Consider the following 19,022-nt stretch of genomic DNA (forward strand, 5'->3'; position numbering starts at 1 on the left):
TCTCTCTTGTGTTAAGAACATGGGTTCTGTAATTGTTGGTCTTGTAGGTTTGTACATTACTGTGCTGGTTTTGGCTGAGAAGGGGTTAATTCTCCTCACTGTGGGGGTCGGGGACCTTTCCAGCTTCCCGCACTCTGCCGCGTGGCGGGGGGGGGGGGCTGGGAGGGGCGGGGCCATGGTGGGGGCAGCTGACCCCGACTGGCCAATGGCAGGTTCATTCCATACCATGTGACACCATGACCAGTATATTGAGGGCGGGCAGTGGCAGCGCGGGGGCCACGCGGCGTCGGGTCGGCGGGCGGCGAGCGGCTGCGGCGCGTGCGGTTTGTTTCGGCGGTTCGTTCCCCCTCTCCCCTCCCTTCCCCCTCCCCCGGGGCTTTGCGCCTCTCGTTCTCCTTTACATTGCATTTCTACTGTTGTTTCTTTTAATTTTAATTATTAAACTGTTCTTATCCCAACCCACGAGCGTTACCCTTCTGATTCTCTCCCCCATCTACCAGTGGGGGAGTGAGCGAGCGGCTGTGTGGGGCTGAGCTGCCACTAAACCACGACAATTACAAATCTTCAAGGGGTGAAAAATGAAGTAGGTTGTCTTTGTGCTGTCAGCATTCAAAAATCTAGTTCAAACCAGGCTGTTGCAAAATATTACTTAACTTGAAATATTTTATTTCTTCCTTGAGAAAATAAACTTAGCAAGAAGCTTTATAGAGTTAACCCTGTTCAGTAATTACATTTCCCTAACTGCCACACTTACAGCATTCACAGAAATAAACAGAGTGCACAACGTAGTTCTCATCTCCATTTTTGTATATGGCCTGAAACCTAAATAAATGGAGCTTATTAACTCCAGGACTTCAGTAATTCCACTTACACTCATCCTTGTGACTTTGATGGTATAAAATTGAGAAAAGAAGTCTTGAATTTCAAAGTTGAGTGCTGAGCATCTCACCAGTGCTTCTGTAGAATCACATATAAAACTTCAGACAGCACAGGCACAAAGCACAGCAGTTTTTCCAGAGTTAGATTTAATTGGCCACTGAAAATACATCAAATGGCCATGAGACATACCAGTAAGCTACTGCAAACCCACATCCTCAAGGCTATTCTTCCACAGCCAGCATTACTATATCACATACAGTGATCACATCCTGATACTGTCAAAGCCTGCATGGAAAAAAAAAAATCTGATTTTGGCTATGTAGCAGATGACAAAAGGTGAAATGAACACAGATGATTACCTGTAATATCTTTTGCCATCACCAGCATGCTGGAAAAAAGGATTCATTTCTCAAAAGCAAAAAAGTAATCTTCCTATGTCAAGCTGATAAGAGTTACTGCTTTAAGTATGACATGCTCCAAACACAGGGATACTGATCCCGGCAAGGACTTGACAGAGAAAACATAAGGAAGACAGATGTTTTCAAGTTCCATGTCTAATACTTTGCACTTTGATTTGAGCATCTACCGTAAATATAAAAACATGTCTTTAAATGTTTAAGTGGAGAAGAGAAACAAATTATTGAAAAAAATGCAAACCAGACTATGAGATTTTGGTATTTCTACAGGAAATCTACCTTTCTGGGCTCGCCACAAAAGAAACTTCAAAACTCCTGGCTAGTGTCATGTGTGTAGTTATAATGCTGAGTTCTAACACCAGAAAGATCAGAAAAATCAAATCAGGAATGCTGACAACACTTCAGTTCTGAGGTGCTTACAGTTTTGAAAAACAAAGGGGCGAAGATGTCCAATTTCCATCAGGTTTCAGTCTAAGCATCTGCCAAGTGCATAAAAATATTATAAAATTTGAAATATTTTACCTTGCATTTTTTTCCAAATTGTACATTTAAACCATAATCTTCCCTATTTTGAAGATAGTCTCTGTAAGAGAAACTAAAAAACTAAAGCAAAACAAATTATTTTGACATTAGTAAGTGTCCAACAGGCCTATGTATAACTTTCAAGTCTAAAGTAACCTCACCCATAATTACAGATGTAAGCTGCTTAGAACAAAAAGTCTACCGCGCAGATTTTCACAATGAACAGCCTGCGCTACCACTGGCTTATCGATGTACAAAATGAATAGTGCTAAGTACACGCAACTAACTAGAAGCTGAGCTACTGACATACTCCTTTTAAATATATTTGAGTCCTAATGGATATTGAGGTAATAAGCTAACAAATTTTGTTTTGTAAAATGGGAGTGGAAGAGTACCTATTTTTCCTTTAAAGCAATATTTCTATACCCTAAACAGTACTTTGATTACAACTATCAGATGTCTTCCAGAACAAAAGTGCTAATGAAAATTAGGTGTTCAAGAACCTATTCAACAGGCAAAAGATTACAACCCCACAATGAAAAGAGACAACTAATTTTTTTTTTAGGGAAAAAAATCCCAAACCAACCAACCACAAAACAAACAAACCATAAATGGGTAATAGTAAGTTAGAAACTATGATGCAGAAAAACAATATGGAAAGGTAAAGACAGATAAAAAGTTGCAACTGATGCACCTAAGAAGCATAAGACTTTTCTAAAGCATAATACATATAGTGACATAACTTATTACTAGCTGAGGATAGTAAAATTGCCAAGAGGCAAAAAAAGCCATCATATGTCACCTTAATTGTTTCCTAATGTATTTATTGCATATCTTAATAAAATGAAGTACCTTCCAGTGTTTTAACAGTGGTACAGATGTTTCCTTTATCACTGAGAAATTTTTAGAAATAAACGCTTGTGATGGCAAGGTCAGATGATTTGATCCTAATAATTCTAGAAGAGCTAGGATTGAAGCTTCAAGTCTACACACCGGCAATTTTACAACACTACTGTAGTTCCAGTAAATTATGAGTTAATACTTTGAAGATTAAAAAAAGTAACAACATAGGCCAGAAAGCTTGACACTCAACTAGAAACTATACAGAAGAAAAAGTACTGAAATTAGTAAATTAACAGATGTATCTACACAGCATGACTTACTAACACGGTGGTATCAGAACTGTATTAGGGCAATAAAGAACACATGAAGTGAATTAAAACTCAAGGTACCACCAAATTTTATTTATTTTAGAGATAACCTGCACAGACTGTTGAAGTATTTAGAAAGTGAATTAAACACACTTCCTGATAGCATGCTGTGAATGAGCTGGATATTGACTAAACAGAGTAGCAGTCAGAATAAGGCCAGAAAGACCAAGACAGACTCACTCAAACAAAATAGGTTGCATGAGAAAATCAAAAGCAAAACACTGATAGGAAATAAGCAGGGGTCCATACTTTAAACAGTAGATTAGATTAATCTGCACATACCTTTTGTGCAGAATACGAAAGTGATCCAAAGGAAGACAAGCATAGAGTAACTATTCAGCAGCAGTGGCTATCCTGCATGAGTAATTCCAGTTCTGATTATGGAGATAATCCCCAAAACAGAAGAAACTGAGCTGAGTGGCTGTAACAAGATTATACATGATTCTAGTTTTTTGCCCGATGTTACTGAATAACTATCTGTCAATGTGAAAAAAGGTTGAAGATCACAGATATTGAAATACTGCTAACTGCATAGGTGCGATTAAGAAACCCTTTTAGAAAGAAACTTCGGGGTTTTATGGATGCTGTAAAGCTATCAACCACTAAGTCTTGGATCTTGCTCATCCTTCTGATGAGGACTGCAACAAAAGATATCACTACAAGTTAGCGTTCCAGGAAGCAAATAGCCACAGACTCAACTGAAAGCTCTGGAGAAGTTGTGAGCTTTAAAGCTCACAACACAAGTTGTGTCCTTTAAAAAAATAGAAATGTATCACCTGGATTCTTGTGGAATTTGGTGACAGATCAGTGCACAAATACTGAAACACCATCAGTCAAGAAGAAATCAGCTCATACTACATTTGAATTAACCAAAACAAACCCAGTTTAGTTTAGAAAAAAAGTCTGTGAAATGAGGTCCTGAAAAGCAGCAGGAAGGGGTGCTTGCAGAATAGCAATTCAGACTCAGTAAATTCTCATCACAATGTTCACATCAACGAGATGATCATCCCCAGCATGGTCCAAGAAAAGCAAACCAGTGTGTTGACACTCAAATGGATGGTATATGGCAGCAAAAAAGATGAATGATAAAAATGGTGGGTTAACACTTGAATGCATCTTCAAAAGTATACAATCCTTGTCATCCTTGGATGGAAGGATGGGAAGGAATACAATAAAGACACGTAGAACACTACAGCAGTTAAAAAAATGGTATTTCCTTTGTTATTGCTATGGCTGCCTGAGGGAACCTGACACACAGGAACACAGTTAAGCTTGAAGTCCCTGGCCTAAACCAGAGAGCCAAAAGTCTAGGGTCACTTTGGATTTCATTTTTTGGACAAGTAAATTCATCTGCCTTGCAAGAATCTAATGCCCTAAGGAAGCAAACATCTGTGAATGACAGCATCTCCTTTGTCAAATATTCCATTTATATGTAAGTGAACAGGCACCATCTAGAGACCCCCATTACTCAGATCTGTGGCTGCCCACAGAAAATCTAAACAAATAAGGCTAAACCAAAAGTTCTCCATAGAGTCAACAAGTAGAAGCAGCATAAGAATCAGACATCCTGTTGAGTGCTTTGTTCAACACTTAACAGAAGCTATTCACAAGAAGTTAATGAAGGCATACAGATGTCAGGAGTGGAAATTTTATCTATTGCTGTACTCAGCAAGTTCTATCAATTCCCCTTGAAATCGCGGGCAAGACACAAGGTTTTGCCGCAACACTAGTTCTAGACTCACAAATGCATTATTATCTAGGACTGCCACCTCTGCTGCTGTAAAATATCCAGAAGGATTAGACTGTTCTTCCAGAAAAATATGATGGGGAGGAAGGGGAAAGCAGACATCTGAACAGATCCTGAAGTGACCTCTTGACATCAAAATGGTATACTGTCACCAATTCAATCTTCAAGAAAAGGAGACAAATCTAGATGAACCAGTAAGACCTTCCTTTATTCGCAATGCAGGGTGCAATGCTAGCACCAAATAGCACCCTGAGGTGCTGGAGTTGCAACTGCTACAGCTCCAGAACAGATTGACAGCATCTGAGCTGGTATCTCCTACCCCAAAAGCCACACGACTGAACTGCGAGAGTCTGGAGAACTGCCACTAGAAGTAAGCATCAGGAAGTGGTCAGAAGTGAATAAGCTTTGGCTATGTTGATGGTATTTTAACTGGCCTACAGTAACCCACAGTATCCAGGAGTCAGCACAGTGGTTTATTCCCGTCTGCATTTTAACTTCTGAATTTTGACATCCAAACACATTTATTTGCAATTTACACCAACACAGCACCTGCAGCCCTTCCTTCATGTCAAAGCAAAGCATACTTGCTATTCCCCATTCTGACACTCTTCCCTTTAGACTTGCATCCCAATTCTGTTACCCCAAATGCCTAATTCTTCAGAAGTTGGAGGGAGAAACAAAAGCAAGAGGAAAATATCCCTCTCCTATGAACAGGTAGAAGGAGAGGCTTTCGACATGCTGGTTGTAAGCTTCTGTAGTCTTTCAAAACTTCCTTTATACCACACAATCCCTGTTGTCTGACTGGAGTGGAGTTCAGAATGAAGATTTCATAACACAGCCTTCTATCCAAAGCCTGAGGACAACACTTATGTAGTGTCAGCTGACTGCCTTAAAGTCATTTAATTACCTACAGAAGTCTGAGGCCACTGCAACTTTAAGACAGGTTGATTCACACAGATCCTTTTGTTTTTTTATTTTGTGAGAAATGTCCTTTCTTACAACGGATTGAATATTAACCTATTGTTATATTATAGGCCCAACATCTCTACAGAAACTCAGAGCTGGGTTCTGCTTATAAACCAGAGAAGAATTACCAGTTTCTGTCTAGAAACTGGTCTTTGCTTGAAACTGGTAACTTAGAAATGGAAGAGAAGTTAGATGAAAGAAATTAAGATTTCACAAGTTCCTTCAAAATTAGAAGTAGAAAGATTCATAAATCATTCAAGAGTTGTTAATGATCATAGACCTGAGGGTTCTCTGTAAATACTGAAAAGAACATCTACTGACTAATGGAAGATTTACCTAAACGACAAAAAAAAAAAAAGAACGAACAAGAGAGGTTAATTAAAAATACAACAAAAGAGAATGAAGGTCTGCGTACTCAATGTTTAGCTTTATTAAGCACTATAGACAAGTGGCCTCACATTAACATTCAACTTCAGTTAATTGTTTGCATTGTACCAGTGCTCTGTTTCCAGCAAAATCAACTTTCCTGTGCTTTACTGTTTGAAACAACCACAGACTAACAATGAATACATGAAATTATTCTTAACCTCATTAAAAAAAAGCAACAAGCTTAAAATGCAACCTCAATAGCACAAAATTCAGTTACATTAACTTTCATATGATTTAACTATATCTTTCTCCCCAGAGGACTAAATACCCACAGCAGCAAGCAGAACTGGCTTGTTACATGAATACACCTTAAAAAAACTAAGCAACTCCTACAGTCCCTGCTGTATTTGTGGCTCTCTGGCCTCCTCATAGAGCAAGGCAACTTCTATATAAAACGTTTTGTATACACTACTGCACACTACAAGCTTCTTTGCAAGCAGGCAACTACACTGACTGGATTTCATGACATTTTCTTGATCCTAAAATTAAAATCACACCTATTTTTATTCTATATTACAACATACTTACTCTGCCATTACGCGTCTGACGTTATTGGCATATAACACTGGATTTTTTCTTTCTTCTTCTGAAGGAATATAGACGGGTAGGAACTGCACACAGAGAACTGAATTATCCCAAGAATATTTAACATTTTAATCTCTATTATAGCACTATGGTGAAAGATTATAAACTTTGTTGCTACTTACAAAATTATATTAACAAAAGGACTGTAAAAAAAATGAACTCTTAAATGCTTCAGGATGCATCATACTTCTAGAAATTCATATAACAAGGTCATTTCTTACCTCATGGAGTATAGAGTTTTATCATCCTTTCATAAGTAGGACCAGAATTTTAAACCTATTTAAAAGTATTAGCATTTCTTGCAGAAACTTTTATCTTATATCCTGTATTGTTCAGCTCTTCATAGATAACAGAGAAAAGCACCTGCTACATGAACATTGTTCTATAGCTTAAATAGTAAGAACTTGAATTCTCAGGACATCAGGTATTTACTGCTCCCCCTGCAGATTTTTAAATCATGTATGACCACTTAATGTACACATCAGAAGTGTTTTTATCTTCTGTTGTTGGAGGTTTTGAAAAATTTCTCTTTCAAACTGGACACTGGATACTAATACTCAATTGAAAAAAAAATTCTGAATAAATACAGATTGCCAAGGAATCACAGAACAGTTGAGGCTGAAAGGGGAGAATTAAACCAGAACTGCTGGAGACCTGCAACAGAAAAGGTAGTTTTCAGTATGGGATGGCCTATATTAAAAGACCTTCCAGCTTTTGGCTATGTTTAAGTGTTCATTGAAATATGATCTAAGCCCCAAGATCATGGCCAGCCTCACCTATAAAAACCCTCAAAACATCCCATTTCTGCCGAGTAACTGACTTCTCAGATAGAAGGAACAAGAAGGGGTCACACTGATTCCCACCCCTGCTCAGCACCAGACAGACAATTCCCTTAGTGCAAGGCAATGGGATAATTTATGCACTAAGAGAACAAAATCTTCATAATCCTGTGGAAAGCTTCTGAAGTAGAAACCAAGTTTGTAGTAAGCTTAGTTATATTTCATATAATTATCTATTGGTAATACAAAGTTGGAATTATGATCCAGAAATTTCACACTGGTCTTTAAAAAAGAAAATAAAAACTGGGGAATAAATATAAGGTTTATCATTTAAGCAAATACTTCTCAATAACTATGAAGTTACCTGTATTTTCAGAATCACATAATGGTGTGATCAGCAGTACCCAAAATGCTGCCATGAGATGATTGTCTAACCATTTCTTGGAATTATTTAGTGATGGACAAATCTTTAATTTATTCTGGGGTTTGCTACAGTTTTCTCTTTATGTACCACTTCAATTGAAAACATACCACTCCTGTCTTCTAGGTTTACAAACACGTATGCCAGCCTGATGTGATATAATATACAAAAGGACAAAAACTGTAAAGCTAACAGAGACAGAAAGGCTGTTTCTTCAATTTCCAAGCCCAATTCTATTTTTTGACTTTGAGTTGCAAATTGCTATCAAGTCATTAATCCAAACACAGGACAAGTTAGAATGAGGCAACTTCAGAGATGTTCTACATGCCTGTGCCTAACTGGACAGAAATAGCATGATCATTTCAGCACCACTAACAAAACTAAGATAAGAACTCTCACCTGCTGCAGATCGTGATGGACATATGAACACTGAAGCTGACAGGCCAGCAAAACAAACTGACATGAGCCAAAACAAACTACATGTGCAGGTGATCACATATGGTTTCTTCACAAGATTGCTTGCATGCCAGTTTCAAGTACAGAATGAATGGAGGACTGGCTGGCTGGGCAGGCCAGTATAGACAGTAACCTATTATAAAATCTACATAGATTCTCAGCACAGGCTAACAAACTTCAGATCCTGATTGCTAGCTGTTAGGCCTTAAAAGCTAGCATTTAATCAAAAACATACTGAAGTTGTGTTGTTTTGCTGTACACTTCCCTAAGTTATTGGATATTCAGCAGTAATTCTGATATCAATGCTGGCTGGTATTTGCCAGCATCCCTGTGCTGATGGAACAGAGCAGCGTGCTGGTTTTGGCTGAGAAAGAGCAGGAATAAAAGCCAAGAAACTTTGGAGACCAGGGGAAAAACATGACTTTGAACACAGAACAACTAATTTTTCCTCTAAGTTTCTAAGTCTATAGCACTTCCTTACAAAAACAGATTCAACACGTAGCTCTCTCAAGTACTCTGCCTCATTATTTGCAAGCAGCCTGCTCCTCCACCCTCTGTCGGCTGGAGTATTTTAGAAAGTCACTAACTTTTTAAAAAAAAAAACCCTGACCAAAGATCATAACTTGTCCTTGTGCAAGTTCTGTATGTGCTACAGAAACTCAGCATCCTGCCAGTCAGGATGTGACGCAGTCACTCCCTGGCCCTTCTAGCAAAAACAGCCCAATGTTTTGGAAGTAAGATTTTAAATAATTTTTTTAAAATATGCTATTAATAGCTGAAAACATGCAATTAAAGTGATAACACAAACAACAAATTTCTACAATAGATACAACTGTTCAGTGGCTGGTATTTTGCGCATCCATTATTTTTGAGAATAAGTTATAGCATAAGTAAACACAGAGCATAGCAATGATAAATACTATGATTAGCATATGTTATAGGCTACAATAGTAACATGTATGTGTATGTAAATACATAATAGTTCTTCCTAATAACTTACCCTGCCAGAGATAAGTAGCAACTTCATTATTAAAAAATATAAGCAAAAACTGCAGAACATCTGCCAAATATCCTATATAACACCCTTAAACATCATACTTCTCCACAAAAATGTAATTACTCTCTGTAAAATGCATACGGTCAGCAATTTAAAAGAAAAGGTTTTAACTGTTTTTGCATTTTCACTACAATAGTCTTCAGCCTTAGGATCACATAGTGTTTTCCACAAAACAAATTTAAGAATATACATAAACTTAAATTTTCTTTGCATTTTCCAATTTCACATTCTGAACAGTGTAGCCTAATAAAAAAAATTAGCCAGACATATTAAATAACCTACCTGGCCTATAAGAAACCACTTACATGATTTTTCTCTAGAAGACAGTCCTTTGTATATCAGCATTCATACACTTGGATATCTAACATACACATTTGATATACCAGCTGGAATAGCCGTCAGGTGATTAAAAACCAAGATATTTGTTCACAAAAGACTCTTGAAACAGAGTCAGAAATCTATCCACTCAATTTAAGTGAATAAGAAAGTGAAGTCTTAAGCCAAATGGAAAACTGTATTTTGTTACTCTGTTTTTAGGCTACATTTTCAGATACAGAAGCCATTTCTCTAAAGTATAAGTGGTATTTTAACCTGTTTTTACAGTTAATAGGAACAGTTTATGTGTTGACATATAAAGGTTGAATACCAACATTTATTGGACAATTAAGTAAAATAGTATGTATTCCGATACTGCTCAGAACACACTGGGTTCTTTTACTGACCTCAATTTCCACAGAATTGTGAAACTGACACAAAGTAAGCCACAGAATTTCTAACCTAAAAGGGGGGTAAAAAAAAAAGGGAAAAGTATGAGGAAAAAATTTACATGTAGTGAAACAGCAGTACATTGTGCTCCAAATCTTCAGGTAACATTCCTACTTGTAGTTATCATATTCAGATACAAAACTAACAGAAAAGGTCTTTGATAATACTTCTATACATTACATTCTGTAGGTGGAACAAAAGCAGCATACACTGAAATTGCATCTTAATATACCCCAAAGGCAAGAAGACAAGCAGTAATATAATATACAGATACTAATACATACAGTAAGATATGTATGCTTAAGTGTATAAAGAAAGTCTGTTTGAAGAAAATGCTGTACTCAGCATAGAGTTGCCAAGATTAATTATAACCACTAAGATTTTATCATTACCTTGGTTTGAAATCAAAGTTCATCATACTTCAAAAGTCTGTTAATGAAATGCAGTACCTGTGTTTTAGTAGCCTAAGACACAAGACGCTGGAATAAACTTGACCTTAGGAAGCACTAAGATTCAAATCCAGGAAAGGATCTACCAAACCTAAATTAGGGAGCAGCGTCAGTAGTCACGTTTTATACAGTATCTAGGTAGTTACAGCAGTCAACCACTGTGAGGGGAGGGCTGGTCAAAATCCTCTTAGGCAGATGAAGTGAGTTCCTAGAAACAACACCCTACTCACTTTGCTATACACTCATTCAGGGCTGCAACATGGGTTTTTTCCCTTCTTCCCTACTGAACTTCCAACACATTAAAGCAAAGAAAAGGAACAAGAACAGTGAAACTCGTGGTCTGAAGTTTACATCACCGACAGGAAACATGAAAGTCTGGTTTCTAGACCCTTGTCCAAAAGCGTTAAACCCAGTAAGTTACAAGTAAACTTTTCTATCTGCCAACTCTCTGTAATCCTCAAAGATTAAACCTTAAATTATAAACATCAATTAAAAAAGCTGATAGAACCTGTATCTAACTCAAGTCCGATGGAGAAAAAAATTAAGTTGTATGCTATAGTCAATCTGTGTTTTCAAGGTAGAGTCAGTTGATTGCTCTGAACACTGTCAAACTAGTAAAAGTATTACTTTCTGTAAGCGGAAGTATGTGGTTTCCCTGTGAAAAGTTTTCGATCTATTTTATAGGCTACATCAACTTTGAACAAACAGAACACTCCTGGATACATCAACATTTCCAGGTTAAGTTTTGGCTAATGCTATGGCAGAAGAGGAGACATTTGCTGAGAAAGCAAAGACTGTATCTGTCTTAACAGTATTTTCTGCCAAGACATTAGAAATACATTTTAGGTCACTCAGGAGAATTAATCCTAATTAAGTCAAGCTGTAGTTTAAACTGACCCAGTGAATTTGCATAACATCACATGCTGCCTCAGATTCTGAATCAGCTTTAATTTAATTTAACTTTATTAGCAGAAGTCAGCACTTCCGAATAAGGGTTTTGTACACATTAAAGTCATCTGAGGCAACACACCTACAAGTTCCTTCCTCCTTCTTCCTCCTATGTGCTCTTGACTCCTTGGGTAGGGCGCTAAGCTGGAAGTAAGCTACCCACCTTTCTCCCCTCTGGCTGAGTTAATTTGCTAGATGAACTGCAGTGCAAATGCAAGGGAAGAGGTAGGAACTCACATGGAGAGAACAGAAATCCCTGCATGCAGTAAATGCTGCAGTACCTGCTTACTTTAGACACTATCATGGATTTATCTACTTCCAACAGGACAATTTAACTGAAAGCTGAACCATTAAGAGTGACCAATGATTTCAAGTCTCCAAATCTAGACATGGCCTTAATTAGGCCTGGTTCCTAGTCCATCTGAAGGTCCAAAATTAATTGTCAAAATTCTGAATTACTTGAATCTTGGCTAATCCCAATGGTTTCCTCATTACTACTAAAAGATAGGATCTCAGATGGGACATTCAGAACAATAGGAGGCAGGTAATGGTAAACCATTAACTCCAGAAAACAACAACTCCCCTTTACTTAGGGTTCAAAATTTCTTGTTTTGGTCTTCGTCTAAACACTTTAGAACTTCTACTCCAACCCCAACATGAAAATAATGCTAAAAAATATTTTTTTTTAAACAAGCAAGAACTGTTTCACTTAGTATTTTACATTCCATGAATTTGCTAAGAAACCTCTAGAATAACATTTTGTTTAAAAAGAAAGGAATGAATGCATTCAGCAAGATAATGGAAACAGTATCTCCAAATTCCCTGAGTAGGTTGACTGTTTCCATGGGACTAGACCAATTTCAAACAATAACCATACAAATTTTATACAGAAACACAGCAAACTGATTTGCAGGCAATCAAATACGTAGAGCAGAAGCAAGTTGTTTTACCTGAGGTACTTGGCAAAAAAAATCATCCATGCTGCAAACCACCAAAATCACAGCAGCAGAATTACACTGCTTATACTTGGATTCCTTCAAGTGAATATTATCATAATTAGGGAATAATAGATAGAAGACAAATTAATCCCACAGAATAATCCAATAACCAGCAATTACTACTTGACTATATAAACCTATAATATATGTAAATAAAAACTAATGAAGTAAAGCAATCATTACATAAGCAATAAAACACAAACCACTTACGCTCCTGGCCCTTGCCACGTCCATGTGATTGTATCCTAAGAAAAGAAGCATGATAGTTGCAATTAATTATTGTACTTTAAACTTCTGATGACATATGACTAAAAGGTTTTAATGGAAACTTCAGTGCCTTCTTTGTAAAAGTTCTTAGCCTTGATAGGAATTGGCCTACCTTTTATGCAGCTAGGAACTACCCAGTAACCAGCTCTTAAACACAGAATATCTATATTCATACAACATTTAAAGATTCAGGGATTCTTCAAATGCTGTTAGCTTAAGAAAACAAAGTTATTTACTATAAGCTGATATTCCTTGATATGCATAGTCCATGTGTATTTTCGTAACCCATCCTGCTTGACACTGTGTCCCTCAAGTGTCTCTGCGTTTTATTGGGACCTCCCAGCAGTAGATACGAACACCCTGTAACACTTCTGAAGTGTTTGGGACCTGTGGAGATGACAAAGGAAGTCTGCTCAACTGACATGAAGCAGTAGGACAAGACCTCAAACCAGTCTTACCTCAAACCAGTATTTTTCCAGTTGCCTTTGCTCACAGACAGCATACAACCACCCACCTGATCCAAGAATCAAAAGGTACGTTAAGACATCTAAACCCACCAGTTTACTCTTGGGCAAGACCAGCAGCACTTTTAGGTGGCTTAGATGAACAGTGTGTAAAACACTATGAGAGAACAAATAGCGGTGAAAGAAGTGAACAAGGTGCAAATAGCAAAAAGGGAACAGAGACCTGGAAACAAGTATGTAACAGATGACAAGAAGGAATACAACAGTAAAGGTCATCAAATTTTTAATAGGGTTTCTTTTTTTCACAAGGAACATTCATTTACAAACCTTGACCACTGCAATGTAGATAGCTGATAAATTCTCTGATCAGAGACTAGATCTGCCATATAGAACACCACCACAGCACTACACATATCCAGCTCAGCTCTCTGAAGAGCAACAGTGTAGGAGGAGACAAAGTAGTGAGTCCTATAAAGGTCTCTTGCCTGGGCAATGGAACATTGCACAGTGAATAGGTATTTTCAGAATCCAGACATTGTGCTGGCTAGCTGGCAAGACAAACTCAAATAAGCCACGTAGCTATCCACAATCCTGCAAGAAATTCCCAACGTGAATGTCACACGAGACGTGCATGATTTTTTTTCTCATCGAGAAGATCAGGATGCAGCAGGGACTATAAATGCCACAGAGCAGAACACAGGATTCTGTTCTGCAAGAGGCAGACCTGTTTTGTAGGAGACTCCTGCTAGCATAAACCACATTTTTATGATAAAAACAGCAAGTAGAAGATGGGAAGTGGTATTTTCCATACCTAGTTTAAACACCTTTTATATTTAATCACAGCTTCCAGCTTATGCTTATGGACAGCATTCACTTTGATGGCATTCTGAGTATACTTCAAAACTTTCACACCTAGATAATGAATCCTTTGAATTGTGTGGAAGTACATCTTCCACACAATTTGTATTTGACACAAGAAGGTACTGAGAATCATGCCAAGCTTCAGACAGCAGACTGACTATTTTTACATGCTCAATCAACCCTGATACACCAAAGCTGCACAAGAGATGCTGCCAAACCTCTTATCAAATAGCGTAGTTACCTGTAGGAGACACTTGGACATAAAAATACATTTTAAATGGCTCTGCGATATTTAAACTGGTATCTAGCCTTTCGTAATTACCAGCACTCTGACTCTGAATTTTCTAATTCAAATGAAGGAAGAGCTGTATACACAAAGAAAATTAGTTTAAAAATTAATTGCAAAAAGGACTGCTGTAGAACTTGTGGATGGAGACATTAGAGCACTTTTAATTAGAATATAGGTAAATAGCTGTTGAGCATCCAACAGGTAAAACACTACAAAACTAGATAAACAGAAGCAAATTCTGAATTTGAAGTCTAAACGTTTTAAGCCTTACAATTTTCTTCTGCTGATGCATCAAGAGCAACATACTAATGTATTACTCCTAAAGAAACATCAACAGAGGACAGAGCCACCACCTACTGCAAACAATCACAAATCTGAATAAAGGTATTCAGTGGGCAACCCTGACTAGAAAGAGTTCTTCATGACAATCAGAACTAGATTTACTTCCTAGAAGAGAACTAAATTTACATAATTTTTTTTGCCACATGTCAGTCCGCTGCAGTATTTTATTTTCTTGTACTGTATTCAAGAACTAGGTAAACTAAGTATGCATACACCTACTACATTCACCCCAGGCTCTGATCTCCAAAAGCCTCCCAAAACCAGCCAGCTGCACTCAAGTCCAAGACTTCTCTCATCTGTACTGTGAAACTAGGAGTTCTGAAGGTAGAACAGAACAGGCAGTTCAAGCTAAAAGTAGTGGGGTGACTGCACACAATGCATATCTGGAATTCACTGGCTAAGCGAAGATCTTAAGGAATTCCCTCCTAAACCTTAAATTATAATATGTGTCAAACAAGGTAACAAACAGGAAGCCAAAGTTTGCTAGAAATGGTGTCGTAGTGTATGAAAAACAGTTCTCTCCCTACTCTGTTGTTCTTACTTGCTACCTAACTCCTAACTGCATCTTAAACAAAATAAATCTCACCTTCACGTATCACATCATATTCCTCCTTCCTCTCCTCATTCTAACTTTGCTGCAACTCTTCTGCAGCCTGCAAGCTGATCTAAAATTTAAGCAATAATAGCAATTGTGCCGCCAAACCCTTAATGCTTAGTGGAAGTAGATTGTAGGAGGTTAAATGACACTGTAAAGCGTGAAAACTTAAGTGTTTTACTTTTTCCTAATACTTCCAATTGCTGTAAAATTCCATACACAGATTCAGGCCAACTCTGATGGATATCTATATAAATATTCACCGTTTCTTTTATGACATTTCATAGTAATATTAAAAAGTTACGAAAACTCATGATGATCATAAATTTACATTGTTTTACCTCAATGTGAAAAGCTCATAATTTCTGTTAATAGAGTATCAGGAATTTTTAATACTAGTTTACAAACGTTGCATATTATGTAATACAGGCAATAATGACATTTCACTATGAAAATGGATTTTTGAAGATATTTGCAGATGAACGTTTGATAGCTTTATACTGTTTGATATCGCTATAAATACGCCTACTATTAACCAAAAGTAACAAGGTATATTAAGTATGACATAAGGCCTGTGCATATTTGCAATTTAAACTGGCAGTGCAATAAAGGTTTAAAAATATTTTTGGAAAGTAATCTTTTTTCTTGAAAATAAAACAAGTATGTAATGAAAAGTCCCAGACAACGTACTACAGTGCACTTAATACTATGCAAGCATAACAGGCTGCTATACTTGTCACAGCATCCGCAAAGATAATTTTTGCGTTTGTTACTGCAAGCTAGTTGACGGCCATCACACCTTGTCTCAGTCAAGAGCAAGTGGTGGTCTATGCATATTATCTTTGCTTAGATTCTTTTATTTTTTATTCAAGCATGTTTTACATCCACCTGTAAATTGACAGGAAGAACAACGGATGGAAACACTTTAAATCATAAGCACTCAGGTACCAAGAGGAAACAAAATCCTTCCTTAGATCGAGGCATGGTTAATGGGCTAGTCAGGGAGAGATGACATAAGACCTTCTGATGTGACATGCATCAACAAAGAGACAAGGTAGTCCTTATTTTACTTCTGACACTCCTCCTGTCCTCCCCTAAACTTCTATTTTAGAAGGGGACAGACTGGACCCGAAAATAGCTCCAGAGGTCTCAAAAAGAAACTTCAAGTATAAAAGCTAACAAAGTTCACTAGGAAGCATCTTCTAGTTAACCCAGGAATGTAGACAGACAGGATTCTGGCTGCAATAGGACAGGAAAGCATCTACAACAGGTAAACTGAATAATAAAACAAACAAAAAACCCACTTCCATGCTTTCCCATAGGGTGGATCATGAGGTGGAGCGAGTGAGCCTTGCCTTCATTTGTTTATCTTTACAAGCATTTGTAACAATTATTTTATTTAGATATTGTAAACAAACACTAATTCACATATATAATTTACATGAATCTGATTTATATTGAAGGACTACTCCAAATTAGCTGGTGTCTAGCATTCCTTAGCCTAGTGTATAGAACGTTAAAACATGGACAACAAGACATCTTATAAAGGTGCTGAGGTCCCCAACACATTATCATCATTTAGCTAGTTGCGTTAATTTGTGACTAACACCGCCACAGGCAGGAGGTGCAGAAGCATCTTGATAAATGATATTAATAAATGATAGTAAGAAAACTCTCCAGCACACACTGCAGCAACAGGGAGCGCATGAGAACACAGATCCTAGACAGAAATTGACATTTGTCTTGTCAGTTGTACAGTACTACTTGTAACGACCTGAATAACTTTCAGAGCAGTGTTTTAAAGGAGTAACCTAATAAAAGCAGAAACATTTAAACTGTCTCAGTTAAGACTATTTATATTGCTAGAGGGTTATGGAATACATAGTTAGCCAATAAGCATTTATTAATGCTTTCCAAATTTCTAAAGCTAATTATCTAACCTGAAAGATTACAGAAGTGCCAATGTATTTAGAAGAAAATGCCCCATATTTACTGCAAGCTGAACTTACCAGTTTGTTTGGATAACGTAAAACCACTGGCTGCACAGGAACTCCAGGAATAAATGCTCCTAGAAGGCACATAAGAAACATCATTACTTTATAGTGCATTTTAGTACAGAAGAAATTTATTGCAGTAAAGAAAAAAGTTATACAATTACTGTGCTGGTATGCATAAAAATTAGTTGATAGTTAAAAAATAAGATCCAAAAGTAGCCTCAAAAGTAATCTAAAAGCAAGCACTGAAGAATGACAATGTACACCCACCATTAAGAATGCTTGCTTGCATTCTCTAAATTATCCTCTACCACTTACGTAAGTTGTCATGTACACAAGTTAAAGCCCAGTACCAAATTCAGCTTTGGAAATCTAAAAAAAAAAGTATGTGCAAGATACTTAAGTCAATATATTCCCTGAGGTCAACAGTATTTTTTGATGAAGAACCTAAGCTTTCTTATGCAAAAGGAGCTTTTTATTTTTAGCTGAGCAATATCAATTTACAGGAAATTTATCATCTCCAAAGTAACAAAATTAATTTAACTTCTTTTCTCCCACCTTAATTCCCCTCAGAAGGGCTTATTTGTTTATTCAGTAGGTATTGCTTCATTTCATATGAAAGCTATAGTTCTGACAAACAAGTAGCACAAGATCTATAAATATAATTTTCTAAATGTTTTCTTGGTTTCTAGCACAAAGACCAGGTAAGCATGACAAGTATCTTGCTCAAGATTTCTCTAAGCATCTTTACTTTGTGAAAACAGCTAATAAAGACAAGCCTTCACTCAAACTATGTTTTTAATAGCAATTTACTAAGTTCTGCCTAATATTTCAATTAAAATTAAGAACTGAACGATGGAAGTATACTGTGTTCTTAGCATTACATTTGCTTTACATAATAATTGCACAGATGTAAAAGAATTGTTAATGGAGTACGAATATCTTTAAATGAAGGTTGTCCAACTGGGATGCTGCAGAGGCTTGGTTCTTGGCCCAGTGGTACTTCCTATTCAGTCTCAAAAAACAACAGCCTAAGCAACTTTTGGAAGAACCCAAAGATGACAAAATCTGAGTGGTAGATGACAAGACCATATTTAAACAAGACTAGACTAGCTTGCACTGTATGACTAGCTCACATGAACACAAAACTAAAAAAAACAATCAAGGAGTGTAGGCCACGAGTAGAACGGGGAAAGCCATTCTGAAAGCTGTTACTTGAACAGAGACCTAAAGTAATTTGATATAAATGAGGAATTTTAAATCAAAGGATTTCTGAGAGGCTGGACAGATACAGAAGCAGGTTCCAGTAGCAAAAGTGAGACAGTCAAGAAGCAGACAACAGCAGCATATACTAGACCAGAGGGGAGGAAGATAGGGGAATTTGAGGCAGAAAGTATATGGTGCCTGGAATGTCTATGGCACAGAGGGAAGACAGGGAACCAGAGTTTTAATGAAGGACTCAGGCTGGTTTTCAAAGCATGGACAGGATTCAGGTGGAGAGAGAGGGAGAGTAAAGAGAGAAAGAAGTAGATGTTCTCCTAACCACCATTCATTCATCTAAAAAGGTGAGAGCTGAAAGGGG

At 37.2% G+C, this 19,022-nt stretch overlaps 1 protein-coding gene across 1 annotated transcript in view; it reads right to left on the reverse strand.

The window, feature by feature from the left end:
- Nucleotides 1-19,022, reverse strand: part of LPCAT1 (lysophosphatidylcholine acyltransferase 1) — a 61,024-nt gene that overhangs the window by 20,942 nt on the left and 21,060 nt on the right. The window contains exons 6-9 of the mRNA XM_075084458.1: nt 17,456-17,514; nt 12,839-12,873; nt 10,191-10,245; nt 6,699-6,781 (exon numbers count right to left, since the gene is read on the reverse strand). Coding sequence (XP_074940559.1) covers nt 6,699-6,781; nt 10,191-10,245; nt 12,839-12,873; nt 17,456-17,514 — 232 coding nt within the window. The remainder of the gene's footprint in view (nt 1-6,698; nt 6,782-10,190; nt 10,246-12,838; nt 12,874-17,455; nt 17,515-19,022) is intronic.

The sequence above is a fragment of the Phalacrocorax aristotelis genome, chromosome 2 (genome assembly GCF_949628215.1).
Source record: "Phalacrocorax aristotelis chromosome 2, bGulAri2.1, whole genome shotgun sequence".
Lineage (NCBI taxonomy): Eukaryota > Metazoa > Chordata > Aves > Suliformes > Phalacrocoracidae > Phalacrocorax > Phalacrocorax aristotelis.